Source organism: Chiloscyllium plagiosum, chromosome 16, assembly GCF_004010195.1.
Source record: "Chiloscyllium plagiosum isolate BGI_BamShark_2017 chromosome 16, ASM401019v2, whole genome shotgun sequence".
In the NCBI taxonomy this organism is placed as follows: domain Eukaryota; kingdom Metazoa; phylum Chordata; class Chondrichthyes; order Orectolobiformes; family Hemiscylliidae; genus Chiloscyllium; species Chiloscyllium plagiosum.
The window spans coordinates 13,472,275-13,499,491 of record NC_057725.1 but is presented as its reverse complement, the minus strand read 5'-3'; the positions used below and the strand labels follow the sequence as shown (position 1 = coordinate 13,499,491).

Sequence of the window (27,217 nt, the reverse complement as noted above, 5' to 3'; positions counted from 1 at the left end):
GGGACTTTTTTTTAAGGTGAAGAAGTTTGTTTGAATTCCCTATTAGGTTTCCAGATTAGATTCGATTCCCTACAGTGTGGAAACAGGCCTTTTGGCCCAACCAGTCCACACCGACCCTCCGAAGAACAACCCATCCAGACCCGTTTCCCCTCTGACTAATGCACCTAACACTGGGAGAATGTGCAAACTCCACACAGACAGTCACCCAAGGCTGGAATTCTTTGCAATTTTAAAGACCCCTTGGTCACTGTTTGTCATTCCTTGCTTGAAGTGTATGCCTACACAATTCTGGTGTCCTCTTAAGATCTGTAAGCGAATTGTGCTTTGAGAAAATGGAAAATAGATACCCTGTTCAAAAGGACAAAAATCCTTATGCTGAGTATTTATTAATGTCAGTCGTAATTGCAACCTAGATTTGACAAATACTATAATTTATTGTCTCTCTTTTTGTAAAGATACTTAATGGTTTTCATCACAGGTGATGAGGAAGACGAAGCCCCTGTTGTGGATGCATATGACCTTTTAGAACCTGTTGAGATTCTTTCAAAACTTCCTAAAGATTTCTATGAAAAAATAGTAAGTATAATCAAATTGCTATGCACATTTTATATTAAGGAGAGAATTATAATTTCCTTTATTATTAATTGTGCAGTTTGAGTAATACACCAGGGAATATTTTTGCAGTTTTGATGACATTGTTAGGTTCTTTTCCTGAGGTTTCACACATGAGATGAAATTTGCATACACCAACTTCTGTAAATGATTAAAATTTATTAAAGCCTGTACAAGCTAAGTGACCCCATTTTGAGGCACTTCACAGGCATGCGAAATAAAGTCAAAGTGAGGCCCCAAACAAAGAAAACATATATCCCCTTTTATACAGGTCAGTTGGTAATGCTCACAGATGCTCTGGCCACTCCCCCACCCATGACCACATGCTACCCTAGGTACAACGGTAGAATGAAATCGTTTTCAGAGGTAATGTAAATGCCCTAATCCTGGGGGATTGTTATGCAGGCGGTTTCTTGACTCACTGATTTCCCCAAGACACATGTAGGTGTGATTATAGCTGAATGGAAGAAATTGAGTTTTTGTTCAATTTGATAATAGTAGGGGGGAGTAGGAGCAAATGACTGTCTAAATGGCGTGGGAATCATCCACATTCCTGCATGAATGTTGGCCCCGCCCACTTCCAGAGTGTTCAGTCAGTGCAGTTTAACCCTTTAATATTACACGAATGTCCAGAGAGAGATTCCTGTTTAATCTTTTAACATAACATTCAGCAGTGTTTATGTTGTAAAGGTTAAATGCACACTCACCCTACTGCAATATGAAACAATGCCATTAAGTTGGAGTTTATTTGGTAAGTTGTATACTAATTGGAAAATCTGAATATTCACTTTTTTTCTGAATTGATGTTTTGCATTTGAAATCAGTCATTCTGTAGAAGATAGTGTATTACAGAAATCTTTAAATTCTGTTTCTGCAATCAAATGATACTGGTGGATCTTTTTTCAAACTTCTAGTTAGCACTTTAACCTGTCACCTGACTTCAGGGGAGTAAAAGGCGTAGATTATATAGTTTTGCAGCCAGTTCTCTTATTATTACTCCATGTCATTATAGCCCTTGTAAATTAGGTTGAAATGTTGGTAATTAATCTTTTTTGAAGCTCATTTTGGTAGCTTGGGCATACTACAGCATGTGAAATTAAATGTTCATTGGTCACTTGGTAGTTTTTTTTATATATACAGTAGTTAGTTTGTTATGGTTGAGAATATTAAAGATATCTGGCTTTTGCAAGGTTTCTTAAATTCTAAGCTATTATTGTCGGGGCTTTTTAATTCACTGGGCGTGGGTGTTGGGCATTCATTACCCATTTTTAGTTGTCCAGAAAACAGTTAAGAGTTAGCTGTATTCCTGTGGATTAGGAGTCGCACCAAGGCCAGACCAGGTATGGATCTTACTGAACCAGATGAGTCTTTGTGTTTTGGTTATGTGGTCACCATTGGGCTTGGTGGTTTTTTTGAATAACAACAGGTTGTTATTGAATCCCCAGATATGGTCTCTGCATTGCTCGTCATGTGACATTACCCCTCTGCCTCCCTTGTTTGCTGAACAGTTAGCAAAAACCCCTGTTGACATTCTGTCCAAGTAAAAACCTTTTTAATCAAGTAGTACCTGTTAATAATCAGGACATTAAACAACCAGCAAAACAAATGTCACTTACAAAATGCCATGCAAAGACTGCAAACACTACATCTCTCAGGCAGAAAACTAGCCACCAGAATACATGAGCACCAACTAGCCACCAAAAGACATGACCCACTATCGTGAGTATCCTTACAAATAGACGAAGGGGGACAACACTTTGGCTGATAAAACACATCCATCCTAGGACAGGTTAAACAGAGATACGTAAGGGAATTCCTAGAGGCCAGGCATTCAAACTGGAACTCCATCAATAAACTCATCGATTTGGACCCCATTTACCAATTTCTAAGGTAAGAAAACTGGAAATGAGATCACCCACCTTAAGAGTCCAAGAGATGTAAATAGAAAACGTGATATAATACCATCGCTTCACTAGAGGCTCGCTAATGTTACCAAGCACAGTGTCGAAACATCTGAAAACAAACATTCCAGCTCAAGGAGCAAACGTACAACCTGAACCTGTACCTCCGCTATAAATCTTCTCAAAAATCTCGAAGTACCTGTTAAACTTTCCAATTAGACTTAAACTGGAGTTTGAATCAGAAATTTAAAACTATAAAATGCTGCCAAGAATTTAGTGTTGAGAAGTGGCCACAAGTAAATAGTCAGAGATGTACAGTATGGAAACAGACCCTTCGGTCCAACTCGTCCATGCTGACCAGATATCCCAACCCAATCTAGTCCACCTATCAGCACCTGGCCCATATCCCTCCAAACCCTTCCTATTCATATACTTATCCAAATGCCTCTTAAATGTTGCAATTGTACCAGCCTCCACCACTTCCTCTGGCAGCTCATTCCATACACGTGCCACCCTCTGCTTGGAAAAGGTTGCTCCTTGGGTCCCTTTTATATCTTTCCCCTCTCACCTAAGCCTATGCCCTTTAGTTCTGGACTCCTTGACCCCAGGGAAAAGACTTTTGCCTATTTATCCTATCCATGCCCCTCATAATTTTGTAAACCTCTATAAGGTCACCCCTCAGCCTCTGACGCTCCAGGAAAACAGCCCCAGCCAGTTCAGACTCTCCCTATAGCTCAAATCCTCCAACCTTGGCAACATCCTTGTAAATCTTATCTGAACCCTTTCAAGTTTCACAACATCTTTCCAATAGGAAGGAGACCAGAATTGCACGCAATATTCCAACAGTGGCCGAACCAATGTCCTGTACAGCTGCAACATGACCTCCCAACTCCTGTACTCAATACTCTGACCAATAAAGGAAAGCATACCAAATGTCGCCTTCACTATCCTATCTACCTGCGACTCCACTTTCCAGAAGCTATGAACCTACACTCCCTAGGACCTTACCATTAAGTGGACAAGTCCTGCTAAGATTTGCTTTCCCAAAATGCAGCACCTCGCATTTATCTGAGTTAAACTCCACCTGCCACTTCTCAGCCCTTTGGCCCATCTGGTCAAGATCCTCTTGTAATCTGAGGTAGCGTTCTTCGCTGTCCACTACACCTCCAGTTTTGGTGTCATCTGCAAACTTACTAACTGAACCTCTAATACTCGCATTCAAATTATGTAAATGACAAAAGGTAGAGGACCGATCCTTGGCCTCCAGTCTGAAAAACAACCCTCCACCACCACCACTCTCTGTCTTTGAGCCAGTTCTGTATCCAAATGGCTAGTTCTCCCTATATTCCATGAGATCTAACCTTGCTAATCAGTCTCCCATGGGGAACCTTGTTGCACACCTTACTGAAGTCCATCTCAACCACATCTACTGCTCTGCCCTCATCAATCCTCTTTGTTACTTCTTCAAAAAACTCTATCAAATTTGTGAGACATGATTTCCCACGCACAAAGCCATGTTGACTATCCCTAATCAGTCCTTGCCTTTCCAAATACATGTACATCCTGTCCCTCAGGATTCCCTCCAAAAGCTTGCCCACCACCGAGGTCACTTCTCTAGCTTCCCACAGAGTTCTCGAGTACACAAGAACTGGTCCTGATTTTATCTTGATTAATCTATTATGTTATCTATTAGCATGCTAAATATATGCTGTTCAAATTGACTTTTTTCCTTGTTTAATTAAAATAGGAGGCCAAAAAATGGCAGGAGCGGAAAGAAGCTTTGGAAGCACTTGAGGTGCTTGTGAAAAACCCCAAACTGGAATCTGGAGATTATGCAGATGTTGTGAGAGCACTTAAAAAAGTAAGTATCAGTCAGGCTTGTGCATAAATGTTTATTGTGCTGCTGCATTTAACGTTAAATATTTCTTTGAGCTGCTTCTCAAATTTTCTCTCTGGTATGTGGAAACCCTACTTTTCTTTTAAAACCTTACAAATTTCACTACTTTTACTGAATGTATATGTTGGCTTTCCAGGATGGAGAAAGGCTTCAATTTTAGAATCATGAGCTCTAAGCTAGTGAATCCTAAAAATTTGTCATGAAGTCAGGGGATGTAACATGATATCTACAGTTTTAGATTGCAATGGGTGACAGTTACCAAGACTATTTCCAACTCAGTTTTTTGAGTTTATAGCTCAATTTCCATTCTGAAACATGCATCTTTAGCAAATTTGACTTCTACCAGGAAAATTTCAACTGGTTGAGGTATGTTTGGTGTCGAGGTTCATCCTATAGAATGAGTGGCATTAGAAATACTAGGCATATTTGATTTTTTTTTTCCTGTGAAAGGTGTCATTGTTCCTTGAATCTTAATTTTTCGTTGTGTTGCTTCATGATAAATAGTCGATCTCTCAATAGAATCAAACAATGTGTTTTGAGCCTGATAAATAACTGGTGTTTTGAACTTGGCAAAGATTCATTCGTTCAATCAAACCTACATTTACCTCGTGTCATATTTAATAATAACATCAAAGCCTTTGCATGGAGTCCCCTTCTTATCTGTTCACAGCATTCCTGCTAATTTCTTATAAGTAGATACATAAAGAATCACTACCTCTGTTAATATTTCCATCAGTTGACTCATGACAATCAATAGCACAAGGTATCGAGATGTGTTTCCTTGATTGTAGAACTGTAAATTAAGAGAAGGTCCAGCTGAATTATTTGAACCCGGAGCCATCTATTTATTGCTCCCTTGCTGTGTGTCAACCATGCATTTTTCTGGTATTTTAATCTTTGGCTCATAAATAATCATGCTTGCTGAACAATAAGATTGTTGTTTTGTCCATTCCAGTCACCTTTTCTTTTAAAAAGAATTGTTTTCCCTTCAGGTTATTGGGAAGGACTCAAATGTATTGCTCGTGGCGTTAGGCGCAAAATGTCTTGCGGGTCTAGCGTCTGGACTCAGGAAGAAGTTCCAGACCTATGCTACTCATGTAAGTTTCAAAAAATGTGACCTCTGAATAATCCATGGATAAAATGTGCAGTATATATTTTGCCTTATGCTGCATGGCAAAGTTATATTGATTGATATTTCCTTAAAATTGGTAAAGGTGCCAGTGATAGTTGCAGTGAGTTCTATGACATGTAGTGTCATAATGTTTATTAGTATTGATTGTACAAAACTACTGAATTTTATGGAGGATTATTGGCTCGAAGCTGAAAAGAATTTCCTGCTTTGAGTGCAGGATCTTTTAATATCACCTGGAAATTTCTCTAGTTGGATAAAGGAAAGAAAGTAGTTTTCCTTCGTCTCAAATTGACATCCAGGCAACAAGTTGTTTTCGAAGTTAATGGTGTAATATCAGAAATGTAGCAGCCAGTTTGGGTGCAACAGATTCTCTGAAATGGCTGTATTTGCTATTTTGGATGAACATTGACCAAAACCTAATGAAAAACACTCCTATAGTTCTTCAGAATATTATCCTTGGACTGCAACTGGGCAGATGAGATGAGACTACTATTTAATGTCACATTTGAAAGACTGAAAGAGGAGCAGTGTAACTTGAGTAACTTAGTGTAGCTTTAATCTTTGGTTTGTAGGTAATCATGCTTGCTGAATAATAAAACTATTGGTTTGGCCTGTTCCAGTCAACTTTTTTCTTTTTTTAAAAAATGCATCTTCCCTTCAGGTTATTGGGAAGGATTCAAATGTATTGCTCCTGTACTGGTGTGTTAGTGTTTTGTGTTTCTCCATTCATTGAAATTGTGGTTGATCTGTAACCTGTGTGGGGAGGGAATGCCTCTAAGCTGCTGGCTAGTATAGCTCGCACTTCATTTCCACACCTTGGAGTGGAATGAATGAGGTTCACAAAACATGTGCATATGAAGAAAGGGCTACTATCTACGAATGGACTTCCTGAATGGACAAAGGGACCTTGCAAAGATGGTACCTTGTTCTTCCTGTTTTTTTAAATGTATAACAGTGGGATCAATTGAGCTTTCTGTGAGCTCAATAGACTGGCAATTATTGATTTACGTATGTTGATTTAAATGTCTGTCCAGGAAAGGAGGAAGTGGAAAGGTGATGTCGATGCCTGCTTCCCACCCTGTTTTAGTTACCTCTTCATTCCTTTTGTGAATTTTACTTTTCCTGCTTGCATGTGCAGTAAAGGTAAATTTTCAGTGCTGTTTGAAAGTTCTGGGATTTTGACCCAGCAACACTGAACGAGTTGTAGTTTGTTACATTGGTCGTTAGTGTTGTCTTTTTTTGCCTTCATTTTGTTGAGACTCTGGAGGGATAGTTTTTAAGAGATGTCTGGAACGTAAACCTCTCCCTGTAGTTTTAATACTGACACAGCAATCTTGCAGCTTCTGTTCCCCTGCTGTTCCTTCCACCGTATTGAGTGAAGTTTGGTGACTACAGATGGATCTGAAATTACATCTGCGACTTATAGTTTAAAATGAATAAATTTACAGATTTGAATTGTATTTTTGAGCAAACTTTACTACCAATGTCATTTGATCACAGCTTCTCATTTGTACTTGATACAAAAGCATTCATCTTTTTCAGGTGGTGCCAGCCATTTTGGAAAAGTTTAAAGAGAAGAAACCTCAAGTAGTTCAGGCTTTGCAAGAAGCTATTGATGCTGTTTTTCTCACAGTAAGTTCTCACTTTGGTTTGTGTTAAGATTTTAAGTAAACATTTCTGGCAGAATTTGAAAACTTGATTTCAACAAATGCTAGATGCTCAGCATTAATTATTACGTTCACATGACTGCAGAATCAACTATGCAGGTCTTATCCTGTGAAGATTGCATACATTGACAAATTTCTGTGCACAATAAGGTCGTGGTGTGTGGTTGTTTTCACGTTGATGGTTCCCTGTCATTGCCCATTTTCCTGTGTTAATTTTATTTGGTTGATTGTTCTTAAGCCCCTGCCAGTGATTCATTGATCATTTTGAAGGTAATTTTTTAGTCTGTATTTTCATCTATTTGAATGCAGTGTTACTTTAAGCCAGGAAAATCTTGAGAGAGAATGACTTGCATTACTTTCCAGGTTAATAATAGTTTTCAACTTATCCCCTCTTCAAATAATTTGTATCTGTTTATTGCAAATTTCTGTAGTTAGTAGCCAGAAAAACCCAAAAGAGAGGACCTATGTCTGTCACAGTTTTTGCATCTCAGTTGACTAAAGCTCTTTACAGTAAATTGAATATTGTTTAAAGTGTACTCAATTGAAATGTACAGCAACTTAATTGCACAGAATAAGATCCCATAAGTATGGATTATTTCTCCTGATGTTGATTGAAAGACATATTCAATAAGCCTTTTTTTTTTAAATTCCAATGAGAGGACTACACTTTGTAATGTTGCATCTGAAGAGGTTACTGCTTTCAGAGAAGTGTTCTTTCAGTCTAGTATCCAGAAGTGAACCTGGATTTTTGTTCACGAGTCACTGAAGTGGTATTTAAGTTAATCGCTTTGTAGGGGAGATGGCAGTTCTACCTAACGTAATAAGGTAGAATTTGCAAATTTAACTATATCTCTGCAGTAATGCTGGAATAAAAAAGTTTGTGATTACACCCTCTTTGCTGCATCTCCAGCTATGAGCAACATCAAGTGCCGGTGGGCACTTTGAGACTGCAGAAAAGAAATGCTCTGCAGATTCTAAAAGTCTAATCTTAAAAACATACAGAGTAGGAACACAAGTCAGTCATTCATCCTTTTTTGAACCTGTTCTGCCAATCATAGTTGATCAGTTTGCGTTTTGGCTTTCACATTCCCATCTACCTTGACTATTCTTTGATTCCCCTGCCTAAAGGAAATCTAGTCTTCAATCCAAAGATGCAGTTCTTCAGAGCTAAGATTATTTTGCTTTGTGCACTCCAAGCTCGTTCCATGAGCTGCAAAGAAGCATGTTTGCTGCACTCTTCTTCCAAGTCTCCTCTTAACTACATAGCCAAGTGATTCCAACATTACTACCAGTCATGTGATTGGGCCTTTTTTTTAAAGCATCTCCAAACCTCCACCTGAGCTACAAATATTCTCAAAGCTCGCTAATCTCCAAACAGGTTACTTTATTACACATCCCTGTAATAGGTGGGACTTGATCCTGGGCCTCCTGACTTAAAGGTAGGGGTACTACCACTACAGCACATGAGCCCCAGACGGGACCACATAATTACTAATCTAACTGAAACACATGAAGCAAATTGGTTGCCATGATTGCTGAGCATTCATAAATTGCAACAAGGTGCAAATGCAACAAATGTATTCGTTAAGTGCAAATTATGATTTTGTCTTAAAACTCTGAAATGCATTTTTCCTCCCCTCATGTTTGCCGTGTAACTTGTGTAATGACTGTCTGTCTGGCAGTTAGATGCCCTTAAGAAACTAGCTGTTTAACTGAATTCTCGAAGACTTCCCTGTATCTTAAGTAACATTGTCTCATAGTATTAAAAAGTCTACGTCAGAATAATGTAATTTTGAGAATCTGGTCTAAAAATTCAGCCATTTGTGTGTAGCTCAAATTTAGTACTGTATTTTCTAATTTTAGAGAATTAATGAGATTATTCACAATATAAAAGTTTTTTTTTAGCATTTGCATTATGTTACATTAGCAGCAACTTCCTATGTATTTCATTCCGTGCTTTATTGTAACAGCAATTTGAAAGTGGACTTTTTCCAAATCTATCTCAAGCAGAGATTTAATCTCCAGTACAAGTTGGAGATTCATTGGTTCAAATTAGCTCACTTCTTCCCGCATTGTAGCCTTGCATATCCAGAATGTTATACACGGCAGTGATGATTAGTTAGAAATTTAGCAACCTTTGTGAAATCATTTTATTCAAAGTTAATCTCATTTTTGCACATAACTAATTAACTTGGTTTTCATAATTTGTTTGGCTAAATGTTACAGCGTTTGTATTCTTGATATTACTGTGCTTTTGTGCTGTAAAATGTTCTGTTTACAAATTGATGTGTTTGGAATGGATTTTAAGAATTCAGTTGCATTGATCAATAATTAACAAGATATCTGGATTTAGACCACATTACAGAACCTAAGTGAAGATGTGTTGGCTGTAATGGATAACAAAAACCCATCAATCAAGCAACAAGCATCTCTCTTCTTGGCAAGAAGTTTTTGTCATTGTACTGCCTCCATGTTGCCAAAAAGTCTTTTAAAGCCACTTTGTGCTGCACTACTTAAGGTATGTAGCTGAAGATTGTGGTGCTTATGAATCTTACACAGTTCAAGTTTCTGTTTTAATTACAAAATTAATGTAACCTAATTCTCTGCAGCAAATTAATGATTCTGCAGCCGAGGTGAGGGATGCTGCCTTTGAAGCACTAGGTACTGCTCTGAAAGTTGTTGGCGAAAGGTTAATGAATCCATTCCTTGTTGATGTTGATAAGTTGAAACTTGACAAGGTGAGTTGGCATATAAAAAAATCAACTTTCAAGTTTGTTTTTTTTCTTCACTTTTTTAAAAAAATCACTATTCGAAAGACATTCTTCCCAGATTCATATGTCAAGAAATTCTAACCTAATTTTGGATGAATGACTTGCCTTTTTTTCTGTGAAATTGGGGATGTTAGAATGATCTGTTGGCAGAGCTTGATGCAATGATGAGATGTAATATTCCAGTTAAATCTGTGATATTAGCTGAACTCGTCTAACAATATAAAATGAGCATTGTTTCATCTTCACATTGTAGGAAGTTTCACATGGAAATGTTGAGGACCAGTTCTAGATAGATGAGGCTTGCACTAGATAGACAAGTTGTGCCTTTGCAGGACAAGTACTACTATCTGAGTAAAGGGATTTGCTAGTGCTGTTGGGGAGAATTTAAATTAGTTTGGCAAGCAGATTGGACCGTAAGTAGTTCAGATTCGGGGGAGGCAAAGATAGTATAACATTTGTAGCAAAAAGAGATTGAAGCAATGGCAAACATCAAATAGGATCAAAATGAAGATTGCCTTTAATTTAACTTTATATTTTTTCTGTGCATAGCAGTCACAAAATATTGACATGAATGTACATGTTGGGGTAAATAGATATGATTTATCTGCCATTGTAGCACTAAGGCATAACAGTACGTTAATAAGCGAGAATCTTTGATTGTCGGAGTCAGATATAGAATTTGTTTTGAGTTAAGAAACTGCAGGGGTAAACAAACTCTAGTGCTAATGTTGCATACACTAAATTCAGAAAATTGCAGATGTATGTGGGGAACGCGCTCATGATAGGTGACTTCAATAGACCATAAGACCACAATACATTGGTGTAGAAATTAGCCATTCAGCCCATTGAGTCTGCTTTGCTATTCAATCATGGCTGATAAGTTTCTCAACACCACTCTCCCACTTCCTCCCCGTAACCCTTGATCCCCTTGACAATCAAGAACCTATCTATCACCATCTTAAATGCACTCAATGAACTGGCCTCCACAGCCTTCTGTGACAAATTCCATAGATTCACCATTCTCTGGCTGAAGATGTTTCTCCTTATATACATAAGTTTGCTTGCTGAGCTGGAAGGTTTGATTTCAGCCGTTTCATCATCATGCTAGGTAACATCAGTGACCCTCTCGTGAAGCACTGGTGTTATGTCCTGGTTTCCTTAGGTTGGTGATGTCATTTACTGTTTCTTGAGGGTGATAGATGGGGTCCAAGTTGATGTGTTTATTGATAGAGTTCTGGTTGGGATGTCATGCTTCTAGGAATTCTTGTGCGTGTCTCTGTTTGGCTCATCCAAGGATGGGTGTGTTTCCCCAGTCATGCTTCCGAATAAATTTGTTGGACTATAACCTGGTGTTGTGATTTTTAACTTTTGTACACCACAGATCAACACCGGTACCTCCAAACCCAGTCAAAGTGGTGTCCTCCTTCATCTGTATGTAATGATACTACTGAGAGTGGGTCATGTCTTTTTGTGGCTAGTTGATGTTCATGGATCCTGGTAGCTAGTTTTCTGCCTGTTTGTCCAATGTACTGTTTGTTACAGTTCTTGTAAAGTTTTTCGTAAATGACGTTCTGTTTGTAACAAACTGATGAAGGGTTTCTGTTCAATGTCTGTTCTCCTGCTCCTCAGATGCTGTCTGACTAGCTGTGTTTTTCCAGCACCATGCTCTTCGACTAACTACTGACTCGACGTGCAAATTTACCTTGAGAACTCTCAAGTCTCTTTGAACTTCGGACTCCTGAATTTTCTCCCCATTTAGAAAATATTCTTCTTACCAAAGTGTATGGCCTCACACTCTCTTCCCCTCCTCCCTCCTGCCCCCCCCCCACTCCACAATTGTACTCCATCTGCCACTCCTTTGCCACTCTCTTAACCTGTCCAAATCCTTCTGCAGCTTCCCTGCCACCTCAATATTATCTGTCCCTATTGGAGAAAATCTTTTTGAATGAATCACGTATGCACACCTTGAGTATTGATACATTTATTTCGTGATAAACCACTGGAGACCGAGGGAGACCAATTCAAATGAATAGTCCTGAATCACTCCAACAAGTTGAGATTCACGGGACTTTAGAGTATACAGTTAGCTGATCGTTAACTATAGGATAATAGGAGGGCATGGGGCAACTTGCCTAACTTCAGCTCCAGATACATAGCTTCTGGATCACAACAGTTAGGAGCTGATAAGCAGGTGTTAGTATACAATAGCCTTCTGCAAAGAGAAGAATTTGTTTATCACTGGGCAGGCACAGCTGCAAGGCCAGCAATAACAGGAAAACAAGGTTTCTTCAGGACCAGCATTGAATATGTGACAAAATGGCTTCCACAGTGTCTCTTTCTATCTTAGCCAGAATGCCCTCAGTTCCTTCATCCCGATCATGAATGTATAAAGTGAAAAGATATGGTCCCGACATTGACCCTTGCAGAACACCACATCATCGGCTGCCATCCTGAGAATGACCCTTTTATCTGCACTCGCTGCTTTATGCCAGACAACCAGTCTTCTATCCATGGTAACCTGGCCTTTGACACCATGGTCCCTTATCTTACTCAGCAGTCTCTTGGGCGGAACCTTATCAAATGCCGCCTTGAATTCCCAGTTGATAACATCCATTGGCTCTCTGTGGTCTAATCTGCTTATTACTTCCTCAGTTCTAGCAGATTTATCGAGCATGACCTCCCCTTGAGCCATCTCGTAGACGTTCTACAAATTCCTTTTCTTGGAATCCACTGCCAACCTAATTTTCCCAGTCTACCTGCATATTGAAATCTGACGTGATGGCTGTAACTTTGCCTTTCTTACACCAGGAGATAGAAAAGGGTGTGTATCTTGTGCCCCAGTTCCTTATTATTAGTTGGAGTTACGTACAAGCCTCCAAACATGTTTTTTGCCCTTTTGTGGTTCCTCAATTCTACCTACATAGATTCTACATCTGACCCTACTTTGTTTGTTACTAAGAACAGCAAAATTAGAGTTACCATTGATTTATGACAGGTAGATCGTATTTTGCAAACCTGTTCAATTTACTTGATGTTACTTGTAGCATAGACAATGGGAATGATGTATTTGGATTTTTAGAAGCCTTTTAATTGATTTCATGTATTTTTAGTTAATAAAATTGAAGCATGAAAAAAAAATGCCTATGGAGCGCAAATTAATTAATTCCTCTTTGTTTCTGAGGCTTGAGGTATTAGAGTTTAAATTATAAGAGGTTTAGTAAAGCAGATACTGAATTAGTTCTAAGGTATTTAAAAATAAGCGAATCCCTTTGGGTATTCTGCAACTTCATCTGATAGTCATCTGGGGAGAGACTGGCCTACACAAAGAATAATAGACATTTGGAACACTTGTAGAAGATTCAGTGTTGGGCTAATACAAACTAAAATTGAGAATTAGATTTTTGTTTGGTAAAGATATTGAATTAGGGTAAGCAGTGCTGAATTAATGTGAGATACTTAACCACTATGGTACAATTGAATGCCAATGCATACTTGATGGGTGGGCGCAGTGGCAGTGTTCAAGATGGTGAATGTTTACTCCTTTGCTCTTTGTAATTATAAATTTGAGATATTATGTTTGAAATCCACATTTGATTTGTAAAAGCTGTTTTGTTTGTGCTAAGAACAGTTTTCAGCATGATTATGCTGTCAAATGCAACTGTTGTCACTTCAGATTAAAGAATGTTCCGACAAGGTAGAACTGATTCATGGGAATAAAAGTGCTAGTAGTGCAAAAGCAGTAAAACCTGTGCCGCAAGGAAAGGTTGCACCATCTTCGAACACAGACAAAATTGATGCTCCTGCAACAAAACCTACTGGGCCGCCAAAGAAGCCTTCAAACAAGGTGGGATGTGTTTGAATATGGATATGTTTTCTCATTATGTCAATTGTGTAATTAATATATTTGCACTTATGATTATGATGATTAGTAATCTGTACTAGATTTTCTGTTCTTGTAGGTGCGTTCTTCGCCATTAAATGCAATGATGTTTAAATTTATTGTTCGCATTTAATAAACGTGGGTGTAGGAATGTGCCCATTTAGTCTTTTTTTTTTTCTGTTCTTGTGGTTTATCAGAACTTGTGGCATGTAGTTTAGTTAAGCTATTTAGTGAACTGCTGTCTTTTTAGAATAGCCCAAAAGTTTTTAATATTTCTGTTTTTATGAATATAGGAGTTAGATTGTAGTTATTCAAATGTAACACTGTTCTATAGGCTGGACCAGGTAAAAAAGTGAAAGGACCAGGGCCTGCTTCTGCTTCAGGTACGAAAGGGAAAAAAGCAATAGAGATCAAAGAAGTGGAGCCTGAACTTAGTGTAAGTATTGGCATTGGAATACTGCTGTATTTCTAAACTGTTACAGTTGATAAGTGATTTATTTTTGGACTTATGCAGAAAGCTAAATGAGATTGATAATTTAACTGGGTGCAATAACATGGTGGTTGGCTGCGATCTAGACACATGATTTCAGACCTCTCAAAGACAGATAGGAATTTGCATTCAATTAAATATATCTCTAGAATAAAATTGAGCAGTAATGGTTCACAAGAAATCATTAAAATAAATTGTTTTTGTGAAGCAAAGATATTAACAAATATGTAATAAACCTACAAACCACCTTTCCAGTTTGGTGAACGTAACCAGAACAACTGCGACTTTGGGTTGCCCAAAGGACTAGCCACACTACCATACATCAAGAGCATTTCCGAACTGACAGCCAGACTACTTCGACCACTAGGACTCATAACAGCACACAAACCAACAGCCACTCTCGGACAACAACTCCCCAGAACGAAGGACCCAATACCCAACATGAGCAAAACCAATGTAGTGTACAAAATCCCATGTAAGGACTGCACAAAACACTACATAGGACAAACAGGAAGACCGCTAACGATCCGCATTCATGAACACCACCAACTAGCCACGAAATGACACAACCAGCTACCCTTAGTAGCCACACACGCAGGTGACAAAGAACATGAATTCCACTGGGGCAACACTACTATTATAGGACAAGTCAAACAGAACAGCCAGGGAATTCCTAGAGGTATGGCACTCATCCACAGATTCAATCAATAAGCACATCGACCTGGACCCAATATACCAACCACTGCAACGGACAGCTGGAACTGACAACCGGAAGCGGCAGATTCAAACCACTACAAATGCCGGAGGAAAGATCACAGGAGCGCTTCAAAGGAGGCTTCCAAGCACTGAGGTCACCTAGACAGGGGACGAAAGTCTGCAACACAAATTCCCAGCTCGGCGAACAGAACCACAACAGTGTGTTTGTGTTGTTCACTTATTCTCTACCTGTGAAGGCGTGCATGCAAAACTAGAATAGGAAGCAGAGCTTGGTTTCTGTCCTTTTGAATATTACCATGCGACTGTCAACCTGAGATTACCTGTGATCATTGTCCCTGCCCAGACTAGCCTTTTTGTTAACAGGGCACTAGTCTGAATTCAAAATATTCTTAAGCAAAAATAACTTGATAAATTCTGTTCTACTGGATTAACTAATTGTCTCTTGTATGGATGAATTAGGAAAGTGGGTCAGGAATGACTCCAAAAGCTATTTCTGGATAATGTCGTCTTTTCTTGGCAATTTGTGCAAGATGTTTTTAAGAGGCTTCTTGCTGTAGGATAAGAAATTTCCTCCCAAGAACTTACTAGGAAATGATACAGGGCTAATCGTCCTTTCCGTTTGAATAATGGGTCTTGTCCAGTAGACATAATTTCAGTTTAATTGTGATGCTGGGCAGAAATGTGGCCAAAAATAAGGTGTTTGGTACGCTTTCCTTTATTGGTCAGAGTATTGACTACAGGAGTTGGGAGGTCATGTTGTGGCTCTACAGGACATTGGTTAGGCCACTGTTGGAATGTTGCATGCAATTCTAGTCTTGTTCCTATCGGTAAGATGTTGTGACCCTTGAAAGGGTTCAGAAAAGATTTACAAGGTTGTTGCCAGGGTTGGAGGATTTGAGCTATAGGGAGAGGCTGAGCTATCTGGGGGTGTTTTCCCTGAAGTGTTGGAGGCTGAGGGGTGACCTTACAGAGGTTTATAAAATTGAGGGGCATGGATAGGGTAAATAGGCCAAGTCTTTTCCTTGGGGTCGGGGAGTCCAGAACTAGAGGGCATAGGTTTAGGGTGAGGGGAAAAATATAAAAGGGACCCAAGGGGCAATTTTTTGACGCAGAGGGTGGTACGTGTATGGAATGAGCTGCCAGAGGAAGTGGTGGAGGCTGGTACAATTGCAACATTTTAAGAGACATTTGGATGGGTATATGAATAAAGGGTTTGGAGGGATATGGGCTGGGTGCTGACAGGTGGAACTGGATTGGGTTGGGATATCTGGTCAGCATGGACAGGTTGGACCAAAGGGTCTGTTTCCATGCTGTACATCTGACTCTAGAAGTTGCCAGACCTACTCAGTAGGTGAGGTGGCATCTTTTGAGAAACTTAATATTTCAGATTAGCAGCCCACCATTCCAACTTGGGAGTGGTTATGATGAGCACTAGTTTTTGAATGAAACAAAGAAGAAAATGATTTAGAATGAGGAATGCAAGAGATGATGGAAAGCAATTTTCGAGCAGTTTGGTATTTCAAGTTTCCCCTAATCCAAAATCGTTCGCTATTCAAGATGTACAGTGGCATAATGCCACTAGTAATATGGAAGCCCTGGCTTATGCTTTGCAGAAATGAACACAGAAAATGCTAGAGAACTCCAATCTAATAGCATCTGTGACAAGAGAACTGGCCTGAAGTAGTCCTATCAGACTCTAATTAGTAGCACAGATACTGCCAGACCAACTGCGTTTCTCCAGCCTTTTCTGTTTATTTCAGATATCCAACATTCACAGTATTTTACTTTTAATGCTTCAAAGGTATATGTTTGAATTCCACCTGGCAGTTGGTGGGACTAAAGTTGAAATTGATTCATCAATTTGATTCAATTCCAGATTTCCTTTTCAATTAAAGCTAGTCTAATTCACTCATTCCTTTTTTTCCTTAAGTAAAAGAATTGGCATCCTAGTTCTGACTACCCTGTCTATGACTCTTCAGCAATGTATTTGAGTCTAAACTGTCCTCTGAAATGGCTGAGGAAGCCACCAAGTTGAGACAAATGCTACAGAAAAGTTTGTATCACTTTGTCCTGTACTTGCAGTACTTGAATTGAAGTAGTTCATAAAACTGGTTCATCGACACTTTCGATGGTTGAAAGTGAGCAGCAATTGTTAGCTTTTCCATAATTCCCAAATATGAAAAAAGAAAAAACCTTCTGCCAGTGCAGAATTTAAAATGTCATGCTCTTATATAAGGCTACTAGTTTGTGTTGATGTCAGTTATTCCATTGCCTTTTTTTTGTTGTTTCTAGAACTTGAAAAATGCTCTCAATATCTGTTCTGTTTGTGACACTTATAAAGTTTGTTTGTTTTTTTTTACAGATTGAGGTTTGTGAAGAAAGAGCTGCAGCTGTACTACCAGCCTCCTGCCTACAGCAACTTGACAGTAGTAACTGGAAGGAAAGGTTAGCCAGCATGGAGGAGTTCCAGAAGGTAATTGTGCTGAATAACAGGCTTGGATAATGTTCCTTACAAACTTGAACCAGGATTTCTCATTTGAAATAATGAAAAATCAAACTGCATATGCTGTCTCTATTGTCTACGGTGTTGCAAGTCTTAGTTTTTCATGCAGGAGTGCCAGGGCTGCTGTATGCCAGCTTATATTTTGTAAGTGCTTTCCTTAAGTTCTTTGTGGAAAAGTCCCCTAGGTTGTGGCACCCAACTAAACAAAGACAAATTGAGGACTCTTGTCAGCAATGTTTTCTACTTTTAAAAAGAAGGGCAGTTGAGGGATGGGGAAGAAAGAAACCCACACACCTTGGCTCCATGGTCTGCTAGGAAGTTTAGTTTATGTTCTTGGGGTTTGTTGAAAACCTTGCTGATATGAGTGGTAAATTTGTCGCTTATTGGCCAAAACCTTTTTATCTTATTTCATCATGGTGGTTATTAGTCACTATGGTAATTATTTGGTTTGACATAACTTTTCTGGAACGTTTTTACCTAAAGCATTTTAGTTTTCTGTACCTCTTAGTTATTAATTTTTCAAAGTGCAAAACCCAACATGTGATCTTTTTGTATAAGCTGCATGTTCTAGGAAACAGTCTTAGCATCTTTGCAAACTGCTTCAATATTTCAGTATCTCAAATTGTTTGTATGGCCAGACAAGACATGGTGCCTAGTGTTTGATTTTAGGGCAATAACAATTTGATGATGACCACCTCAGATTTGACATTTCAACTCCCTTGGTTGTTTCTAATATTCTGCATAGATGTCATCAGTTTTGCTTTTTATCAGTTTACACTTCATTTTGCATTATCTGAATTGTCTCAATTAACTGCTTCACCAATTTTGCATAGGTGAACTAAGTTTTGAATACAGGTGTAAATTTGTAACGATGATGGTCTGAATGTTCATAATTGGAATTATGCTATTGAGAATTATTTTCACTTCCCTGCCATATCCCACCTTCATGTACCTTGAATATCCACTACATTGCATTGTACTACTAGATTTTTACATTGGCTTAAGGAGTTTGTGTTTGAAAACATCTGTGTTGCAACTTTTGTATTTCGCTGATCTCAAGTTGGAAACGTAACAGCTTGAGCAAAGTCTTAAGAGATGTCTTGTTAAATATAATAGGCATCCAGTTAAAATATTACTTGGAATTGATACTTTTTTTTTTCATTTTGCAGGGAGTGGAAGTCACTGACAAGAAAGAGTTGCCTTGTCAGGCACTAGTGCGTATGCTGGCTAAAAAGCCAGGCTGGAAGGAAACCAATTTCCAAGTAAGATTTATTTAAAATACATGCTGTATGTTGAATGAGTTTTGAGATTTTCTTCTCCAAAAAAATTTAGGTTAGTTTTAAATGAGGAAATAATTGTGTATTTCAGAAATACATTTGTGTTCATATTAAAAACAGATTGCATGAATGTAGCACTGGAGAGTATTTCACTGAGTTTACCATCCTGTTGCTACTAGGCCTTTGATCTATTCCTTCAGTGAAAATAACATTTCGCTGCACTATTTGAAAAGGAGCAGAATTCCCCTGTTCAAAAGCTGGTGAGGAGAATAGTATAGGCCTGGTGCCTTGGCCTATAATTGCTTGAATAAAGCAACCAAACAAATCCGATTTTATTTGGATCATGGCTACTGGTCTGTATGTTGACTTTATTTTACCCATCCAGCATTAAAGGTTTCTGCTACTCTTAAAAGCAAACCAAACCTTACAAAAGATGGTGAGGGGAATGGTAGAAGTGTGGAATTCTGCTCCATATAAAGGCAATTCATTTTAAATTGGAGGTAATTGATTTTTGGCTGGGCATTCTGTATAAAAGAACATGAGTCAAACAGATGGAATTGAGATGAGAACTTAACCATCGCCTCATATGGCAGAACAGACTTGAATGTCCTGCTGCTTTTGTGCCAGTATGGAGATGGTACTCTTGGGGATGAGGCAGTGCTAGACCTAATCCTCTGAAATGAAGTTTGTCAAGTGGTTGAAGTTTCAAAGTCGTTAAGGAGAGGAATAGTCGTGCAGAGGTTGTCTAAATTGCGGGAAGTCCAATTTGAGCTATTTGACAGGATCTTGCCAAATTAGACTGTATGCAGATATTTGCAGGTAGGTCAACATTTGGAAAGTGGGAATTCACTATGTTCCTTTAAGTGAAGGGAGCGATAGCAAATCCAGGGAACTCTGGATGTCAAGGAATATAAAGAGTTTCAAAAAGAAAAGGAAAGCACATGTCAGGTATAGTACAAACAAGGAGGCCCTTCAAAAGTATAGAGTGTAGGAATTTGCTTAAGGAAATTAGGAGGGCACAGAGGGCCACAAAATCTATCTTTGGCAGATTAAAACAAGGAAACCTCCAAAGCCTTTTAGAAGTATATAAACAGTAAGAGTTACCAGGGAAAGAGTGGGACCTATGAGAGACCAAAGGGGCAAGCTATACTTTGAGCCAGTGGATGTAGGTGAGGTCTTAATGATACTTCTCATCTGAATTCACTTCACCTTTCTCCCATCCCTTTCCATAAGTGTTAATTTAGTTACTGTTAACATTCAAGACTAATTGTGTATTTCTTTTATTTTGATAATTGAAATAAATTTTCCTCTTCAGGTGATGCAAATGAAATTGCATATTGTTGCACTGATTGCTCAGAAAGGGAACTTTTCCAGAACGTCAGCTGAAGTTGTGCTGGATGGGCTTGTTGATAAAGCTGGAGATGTAAAATGTGGAATAAAAGCAAAAGAAGCACTCACTGCAATAGCTGAAGCATGTTCTCTTCCATGGACTGCTGAACAGGTGTGTGTGTGTGTCATGTACACCAGTACAGACTCTTATGCCGCCTTAGCTACAGATCTTAGATACATAAGAGGAATAAAAATAAGTTGTTTAAAACACACTAAAGTTATGCAGCAATGTTAGGAATAAGATTTACTCAACGGATTGACATTAGTCAGATTTAAAGTTAAGCAAAAAATGTGAAATAAAAACAATATGTTGGAAACACTTGGATCATGCAGAATCTGCAGAGTGAGAGACTGGGACTGAGACTAATATTGAAAGAATCAAGGTAGAGTGGCGAGTATTTTCAGTGGCAACGGACTTTCTGCCCCACAACAGAGCTGCCGAATTGCAGATTAGCCGGTTCAGAGCTAACTGAACTGCTTAACCCATCGCACGCCTTGACAGTAGAATCCTATCTTGCCAGAAGCTGCCAATAAACTGGAACCTGGCAACGTGTGGATCATAGATATCTGTCAATGCCCAGTCTTCAGAGGATCCAGTGAAGAAGTGTCATCTTTTTTGTTGTTGCGTGCAAGGTGGGATTTATGGAAAGTGGGGCTCAGGTGGATTGTTTTCAGAAGCCATCCCTCCTGATCGTCCCAGGCTGGAAGGAAATGGTGGTTGTTTCTGTTACCCCTCTACCATCACGAAACAGGCAAATCGCTTACCCCCCCCCCCCCCCCCCCCATCCTCTTCCATTGGAGAGAAGAACAAAACTTAGCATGTATTAGTGTAAGAGTAGTGTCAGTAAAATAAAAGCAAAAATACTGATGTTAGAAAGCATGAGTTAGTATTGGAGTGTTTTTTGGTCAGCTGGAGACTTGGAAAGGTGTGTCATGAGAATAAGAGTAATCCAAGCTATCTTAATGCCTTTTTGCTTGGGTTTAATAAAGGTTAGCAATATGATTTAAATATGATTGTGCAGACCATAGAATCATTCACATTGCTCATGTCTAGTCTGTATTTCTTTCTTTCTTGATTCTGCAATCTTTTATTAGCATTGCTTCACCTCCTTTTCAAGTTGTTATGCCTTCTCTAGTTACTAGGGAAGAGTGGGGATCTTCTCTGGTATTCAGAGTTTATTTTCCTGCAATTTGTCTGGCATTCTTAATAGATAGCACCTTATTTTCTACAGTGTTGCTGAACAAAGAGATCTTGGAGTGCAGGTTCATAGCTCCTTGAAAATGAAGTCGCAGGAAAATAGGATAGTGAAGAAGGCATTTGGTATGCTTTCTTTTGTTGGTCAGAGTATTGAGTACAGGAGTTGGGATGTCATGTTGAGGCTGTACAGAAAATTGTTTAGGCCACTGTTGGAATATTGTGTGCAATTCTGATCTCCTTCTTATCGGAAAGATGTTGTGAAACTTGAAAGGGTTCAGAAAAGATTTACAAGGATGTTGCTAGGGTTGGAGGATTTGAGCTACGGGGAGGGGCTGAACAGGCTGGGGCTGTTTTCCCTAGAGCGTCGAAGGCTGAGGGGTGGCATTTTATAGAGGTTTACAAAATTGAGGGGCATGGATAGGATAAATAAGCAAAGTTGTTTCCCTGGAGTGGAGTCCCGAACTAGAGGGCATAGGTTTAGGGTGAGAGGGGAAAGATATAAAAGGGACCTAAGGGGCAACCTTTTCACTCAGCGGGTGTACGTGTATGGAATGAGCTGCCAGAGGCTGGTACAATTGCAACATTTAAGAGGCATTTGGATGGGTATATGAATAGGAAGAGTTTGGAGGGATAGGGCCAGGTGCTGGCAGGTGGAACTAGATTGGTTTGGGATATCTGGTTGGCATGGATAGGTTGGACCGAAGGGTCTGTTTCCATGCTGTACATCTGACTCTTTTAAATATGGCAGAAGATCACCATTTTTTAAAAAAAATCTTGAATATTTTATTTATGCGGAAAATGCATTTAGGTTGATACTAAAATGCAATTTACAGTTTCCTTAAGTCTAATTTGGATCTGTTTTTACATGACTAAGTGTCCAGAGTATGGAGGAAGAAAAAAGCCCCTGACACTCGTATTTAAAATTATTTGCAGGTTGTTGCCATGGCTTTTGCACAAAAAAACCCAAAAAACCAAGCAGAAATTTTAAATTGGCTAGCGACTGCTATCAAGGAGTTTGGATTTGCTGGGTAAGTATCTTAAGCTTTTAATTTGCTTGTGAGTAGATCTGCAATTTGGCCATTTTTAAGTGCTTGATTTGATTCTTGAATAGTCAGGAGTACACTGATCAATTATTTGGAAGCTATTACACTTTGGTAAAATACATAGGAATACTTTAACTGTAACTGTACCAAGTATTCACATCAGACCCTAATTTGTTTGCAAAATGTTTTGGAATACTTAATCTTTTTTGCTAGCTTCAATTATTTATCTTTTTTGCAGGCTAAATGTGAAAGCTTTCATCAGTAGTGTGAAAACTGCTTTGGCTGCGACAAACCCTGTAAGTGAGGCTGTTTCTGTAATAATTTTTATGCATGTTGTAGCACTTGCTCCTGAATCCTGACTGCTTTCACTATTTATTTCTTTAGGCTGTACGGACGTCAGCAATCACTTTGTTGGGTGTGATGTACTTGTACATGGACGCACCTTTGAGAATGTTTTTTGAAGATGAGAAACCAGCTTTGCTATCTCAAATTGATGCTGAGTTTGAAAAGGTAATTGTTATCAAAACTATAAAGTCTTCTCATACTTAATACTCTTTGTTTGCTGTCCTCTCTTATTCAATTCACTCTTTAGCTTGTACAATTTGTGTACTCCTGATTGCATTACGCCAGTTTTAGCATCTTATGATTTGATGTTTGTTTTTGGTTGGCACTATCTCAGCTGCTGCATATCAGTGTCTTTTAGCAGTGCATTGAAAATTCCAACTGAATATGAGCTTTTAAAATGATGTTTGGACTGTTCAGATGTCCCAAGTAGATCTAGTAAATCCGTTCCCCTGACAGATGCAAGGACAAAAACCTCCTGCTCCCATTAGAAAAATGGTTAAACGTGATGCTGTTGATGAAGAACCTCCTGAAGAACAGGATGAGGAAGAAAATGGAAATGTTCAAGATCTCTTGCCAAGGACTGACATAAGGTTAGTTCATTTTAATCCTGAATATTTTCTGCTATATCCCATTGTGTTTAAAATGCTAAAGGTGAAATCAAGAAACTTAATTGTTTCTTAAGGCTTGGTGATTAACCTTCTAACTAGTGGAAAGCACTTGACCAAGCTTAAGAGGATGCTGTGACTACAGGTCTTGTAATGTCACACTGAATTAATTCTGACATCGCCACGAAAACCCCTGCTGATTTCTGCCTTCAACCCTGCCTCGGCTGATGGCTCCTTATTCTTCCCTTTTAACTGTCACTTGGAAGGAGAGCTGAGGGTAGCAAGGGCAAAGAGTGCACTCTGACCTAGGAAATTTCAATGCTCATCACTGCCATTAACTCAATAGCACTACCATTTGAGTTGGCTGCTTAATCTGCCAATAGTGAAATTTGGAAGATGTTGAGGGAGAGTCAAAGAGGGTGGTGCTGGAAAAGCAGAGCAGGTCAGGCAGCATCTGAGGAGCAGGAGAGTCGATCTTCTGGTATACTCCCTTTGTCAGGAATGTTGAAGGGAAAGGGGGATGACAGATAAATAGGGTGTGGGACTGGGTGGGGTAGGTGGGAAGGCAGTAGGTGGATGCAGGTGGAGTGTAACTCAGTGGAGTGGGAAGGAAGATGGACAGGTCAAGAGGAGAATGCTGAATTGGAGGGTTGGATCTGGGATGAGGTGAGGCGAGAGGAGACTTCGAAACTATTAAAGTTTATGTTGATGCCATGTGGTTGTAGGGTCCAACTCCAACAACATAGATTTAATGTGGAAAAACTGTAAGGCAGTTTTAAAAATCAACAAAAGAGAACCAAACAAAGTTTGAGGGTAAACTTGCATGTGATTTTAAGATGGACAGCAAGACTTTCTTCCTAGGAGAAAGTGAGGGCAAAGATGTCATAGTCTCATTTTCACAGAGGCCTAGGAAAATAATGGGGAACCAGAAAATGATAGAGTTGAATAATTACTTTGCATTACTTTTCACAGGAGAAGACACTAGCATTTCAAAATTGCTAACTGTTCAAGAGGCAAAAGGAGAGAAATAAATGTAACTATCACTGGAGGAAAAAAAGTGCTCGGGAAGCTTATGGGTCGAAAAACCAGTACATCCCCAGGTCCTGATAGGATGCATTGTAGCATGTTAAAGCAAGTGATTATATAGATAGTGGCTACACTTGTAGTAATCTTCCAGGAATTCTTGGATTCTGGAAATCCAAGAGTTTTGCAAAACTGCAAATGTGACCAAGTTATTTAAAAGTGATACAGGTGCTTGGGGATTGGGTGACAGGTTTAGACAGTAGATTTGGATCGGCTCAGCCTTGGAGGGCCGAAGGGCATGTTCCTGGGCTGTAAATTTTTTGTTCTTTTGGAAGACAACAAAAACAAGTAACTTAGGCTAATCAGCTTAATGACTGACTGTTATTGGGAAAAATGTTAGTCTGTTGTAAAGGATGTAACAGCAGAGCATTTAAAAATGCATTATATGATTAAGCCAAGCCAGCATGGCTTTATGAAAGGGCAAATATGGAGGGACTGTCTTAGGTGTGGTTAAGTGGATTGGATCTGTACTGTTTTGAATTTGGAGAAATAAGAGATGCTTCAGTGACTTGATGGTATCAACATGGAAATGTTGATTCCTGTTGTGGAAGAGCCGAGGTCCAAAGGGCATAACCTCCGAATAAGGAGTTGCACATTTAAAACACAGATGAGGGGGGAGTTTCTTCTAAGCGTAGTCCATCTATTGAATTCTTTACTACAGACTACTGTGAAGAGTGTGTTACCAAGTATATTCAAGGCTGACATGGACAGATTTTTAATCAATAAGGGAATCGAAGATTCTGGGGGAAAAGGCAAGCGAGTGGAGTTGAAGATGATCTGATTTCATGTTGGAGTGGACGGTGTGTTAGATGGTCTGTTTCTGCTCTTGGATCTTATGCTCTTGTTTACACAAAGATCAACGCCATCCAGGAAAAGCTGCCTGTTTGGCACTGTGTGCACCACTTAAGCAACTCCCTGCTTCAGTGGCAGTGTTGTGTACCAAATGTGAAATGTGCTAAAGCAACTCATCAAGGTTCCTATTGAAATGTCTTCCAAATCTGAGACCTGTAGAAGGACAAGGACAGCAGACACATGATAGTGTCATCACCTACAAGTTTTCCAACATGCCATGATGAAATAGCTGGTGACATTCCTGGAGATCCTTTCGTAGTATTGCTATGGGTGTACTTACACCACATGGACTGCAGAACTTGAAGAGCTTTGCTCACTATCAACAACCATGTACAGAGACAGTTGGGAATGAGCAACAAGTCATGGCTTTTTTTGGAGCTGCTTGCCTCCAAGAATTTATAAAATGTAGCTAAAACTAAATACAACTTAAGGAATTGGAACCAGACTTTATAAAAAAATGTTAAAGTAAGGGAACGCTTAGGAAGCAGCGATCATAATATGGTAGAGTTCAGTCTGCAGTTTGAAAGAGAGAAGGCAAAATCGGATGTAATGGTGTTACAGTTAAATAAAGGTAATTATGAGGGCATGAGAGAGGAGCTGACGAAAATAGACTGGAAGCAGAGCCGAGCGGGGAAGACAGTAGAGCAAAAATGTGGGTATAATTGAGGACACTGTACAGAGGTTCATCCACAAGAAAAGAATGATTATCTGGGGAGGGATTAGACAGCCAAGGCTGACAAAGGAAGTCAGGAAATGTATTAAAGAAAAAGAGAGATCCTATAAAGTGGCCAAGAGGACTTGGAAATCAGAAGATTGGGAAGGCTACAAAAACAAATAGAGGATAACAAAGAAATAAGGAAGGAGAGGATCAAATATGAAGGTAGGCTAGCCAGCAATATTAGAAATGATAGTAAAAGTTTCTTTCAATACATAAGAAACAAACGACAGGCAAAAGTAGACATTGGGCCACTTCAAACTGATGCTGGAAGCCTAGTGATGGGAGAAAAGGAAATAGCTGGAGAACTTGAGTACTTTGCATCAGTCTTCACAGTGGAAGACATGAGTAATATCCCAACAATGAAAGGTAGTCAGGGGCTGAGTTGAATGTGGTTGCCATTACAAAAGAGAAAGTGCTAGAAAAGCTAAAAGGTCTTAAATTTGATAAATCTCCTGGCCCCGATGGGCTACATCCTAGAGTGCCGAGGGAGGTGGCTGAGGAAATAGCGGAGGCGTTGGTTGAGATCTTTCAAAAGTCACTGGAGTCAGGGAAAGTCCCAGATGATTGGAAGATCTCTGTTGTAACCCCCTTGTTCAAGAAAGGATCAAGACAAAAGATGGAAAATTATAGGCCAATTAGCCTAACCTCGGTTGTTGGTAAAATTCTAGAATCCATCATTAAGGATGAGGTTTCTAAATTCTTGGAAGAGCAGGGTCAGATTAGAACAAGTCAACATGGATTTAGTAAGGGGAGGTCGTGCCTGACAAACCTGTTGGGATTCTTTTGAAGAGGTGACAAGTAGGTTAGACCAGGGAAACCCAGTGGATGTGGTCTATTTAGACTCCCAAAAGGCCTTTGATAAGGTGCTGAGCAAAGTGAGGGCCCATGGTGTTCAAGGTGAGCTACTGGTATGGATTGAGGATTGGCTGTCTGACAGAAGGCAGAGAGTTGGGATAAAAGGTTCTTTTTTGGAATGGCAGCCGGTGACAAGCGGTGTCCCGCAGGGTTCAGTGTTGGGGCTGCAGCTGTTCACGTTATATATTAATGATCTGGATGAAGGGACTGGGGGCATTCTAGCGAAGTTTGCCGATGATACAAAGTTAGGTGGACAGGCAGGTAGCACTGAGGAAGTGGGGA

General features: G+C 39.3%; 1 protein-coding gene across 5 annotated transcripts in view; it reads left to right on the top strand.

The window, feature by feature from the left end:
• ckap5 (cytoskeleton associated protein 5) overlaps positions 1-27,217 on the top strand; it is a 119,592-nt gene that overhangs the window by 33,949 nt on the left and 58,426 nt on the right. For all 5 annotated transcript variants that reach the window (XM_043705461.1, XM_043705462.1, XM_043705460.1 and 2 more), the window contains exons 7-21: positions 479-576; positions 4,261-4,374; positions 5,403-5,507; positions 7,085-7,174; positions 9,563-9,727; positions 9,819-9,947; positions 13,654-13,824; positions 14,195-14,296; positions 17,430-17,540; positions 18,740-18,832; positions 20,163-20,348; positions 22,368-22,462; positions 22,716-22,773; positions 22,862-22,987; positions 23,279-23,412. In XM_043705461.1, coding sequence (XP_043561396.1) covers positions 479-576; positions 4,261-4,374; positions 5,403-5,507; positions 7,085-7,174; positions 9,563-9,727; positions 9,819-9,947; positions 13,654-13,824; positions 14,195-14,296; positions 17,430-17,540; positions 18,740-18,832; positions 20,163-20,348; positions 22,368-22,462; positions 22,716-22,773; positions 22,862-22,987; positions 23,279-23,412 — 1,777 coding nt within the window. The remainder of the gene's footprint in view (positions 1-478; positions 577-4,260; positions 4,375-5,402; positions 5,508-7,084; positions 7,175-9,562; positions 9,728-9,818; positions 9,948-13,653; positions 13,825-14,194; positions 14,297-17,429; positions 17,541-18,739; positions 18,833-20,162; positions 20,349-22,367; positions 22,463-22,715; positions 22,774-22,861; positions 22,988-23,278; positions 23,413-27,217) is intronic.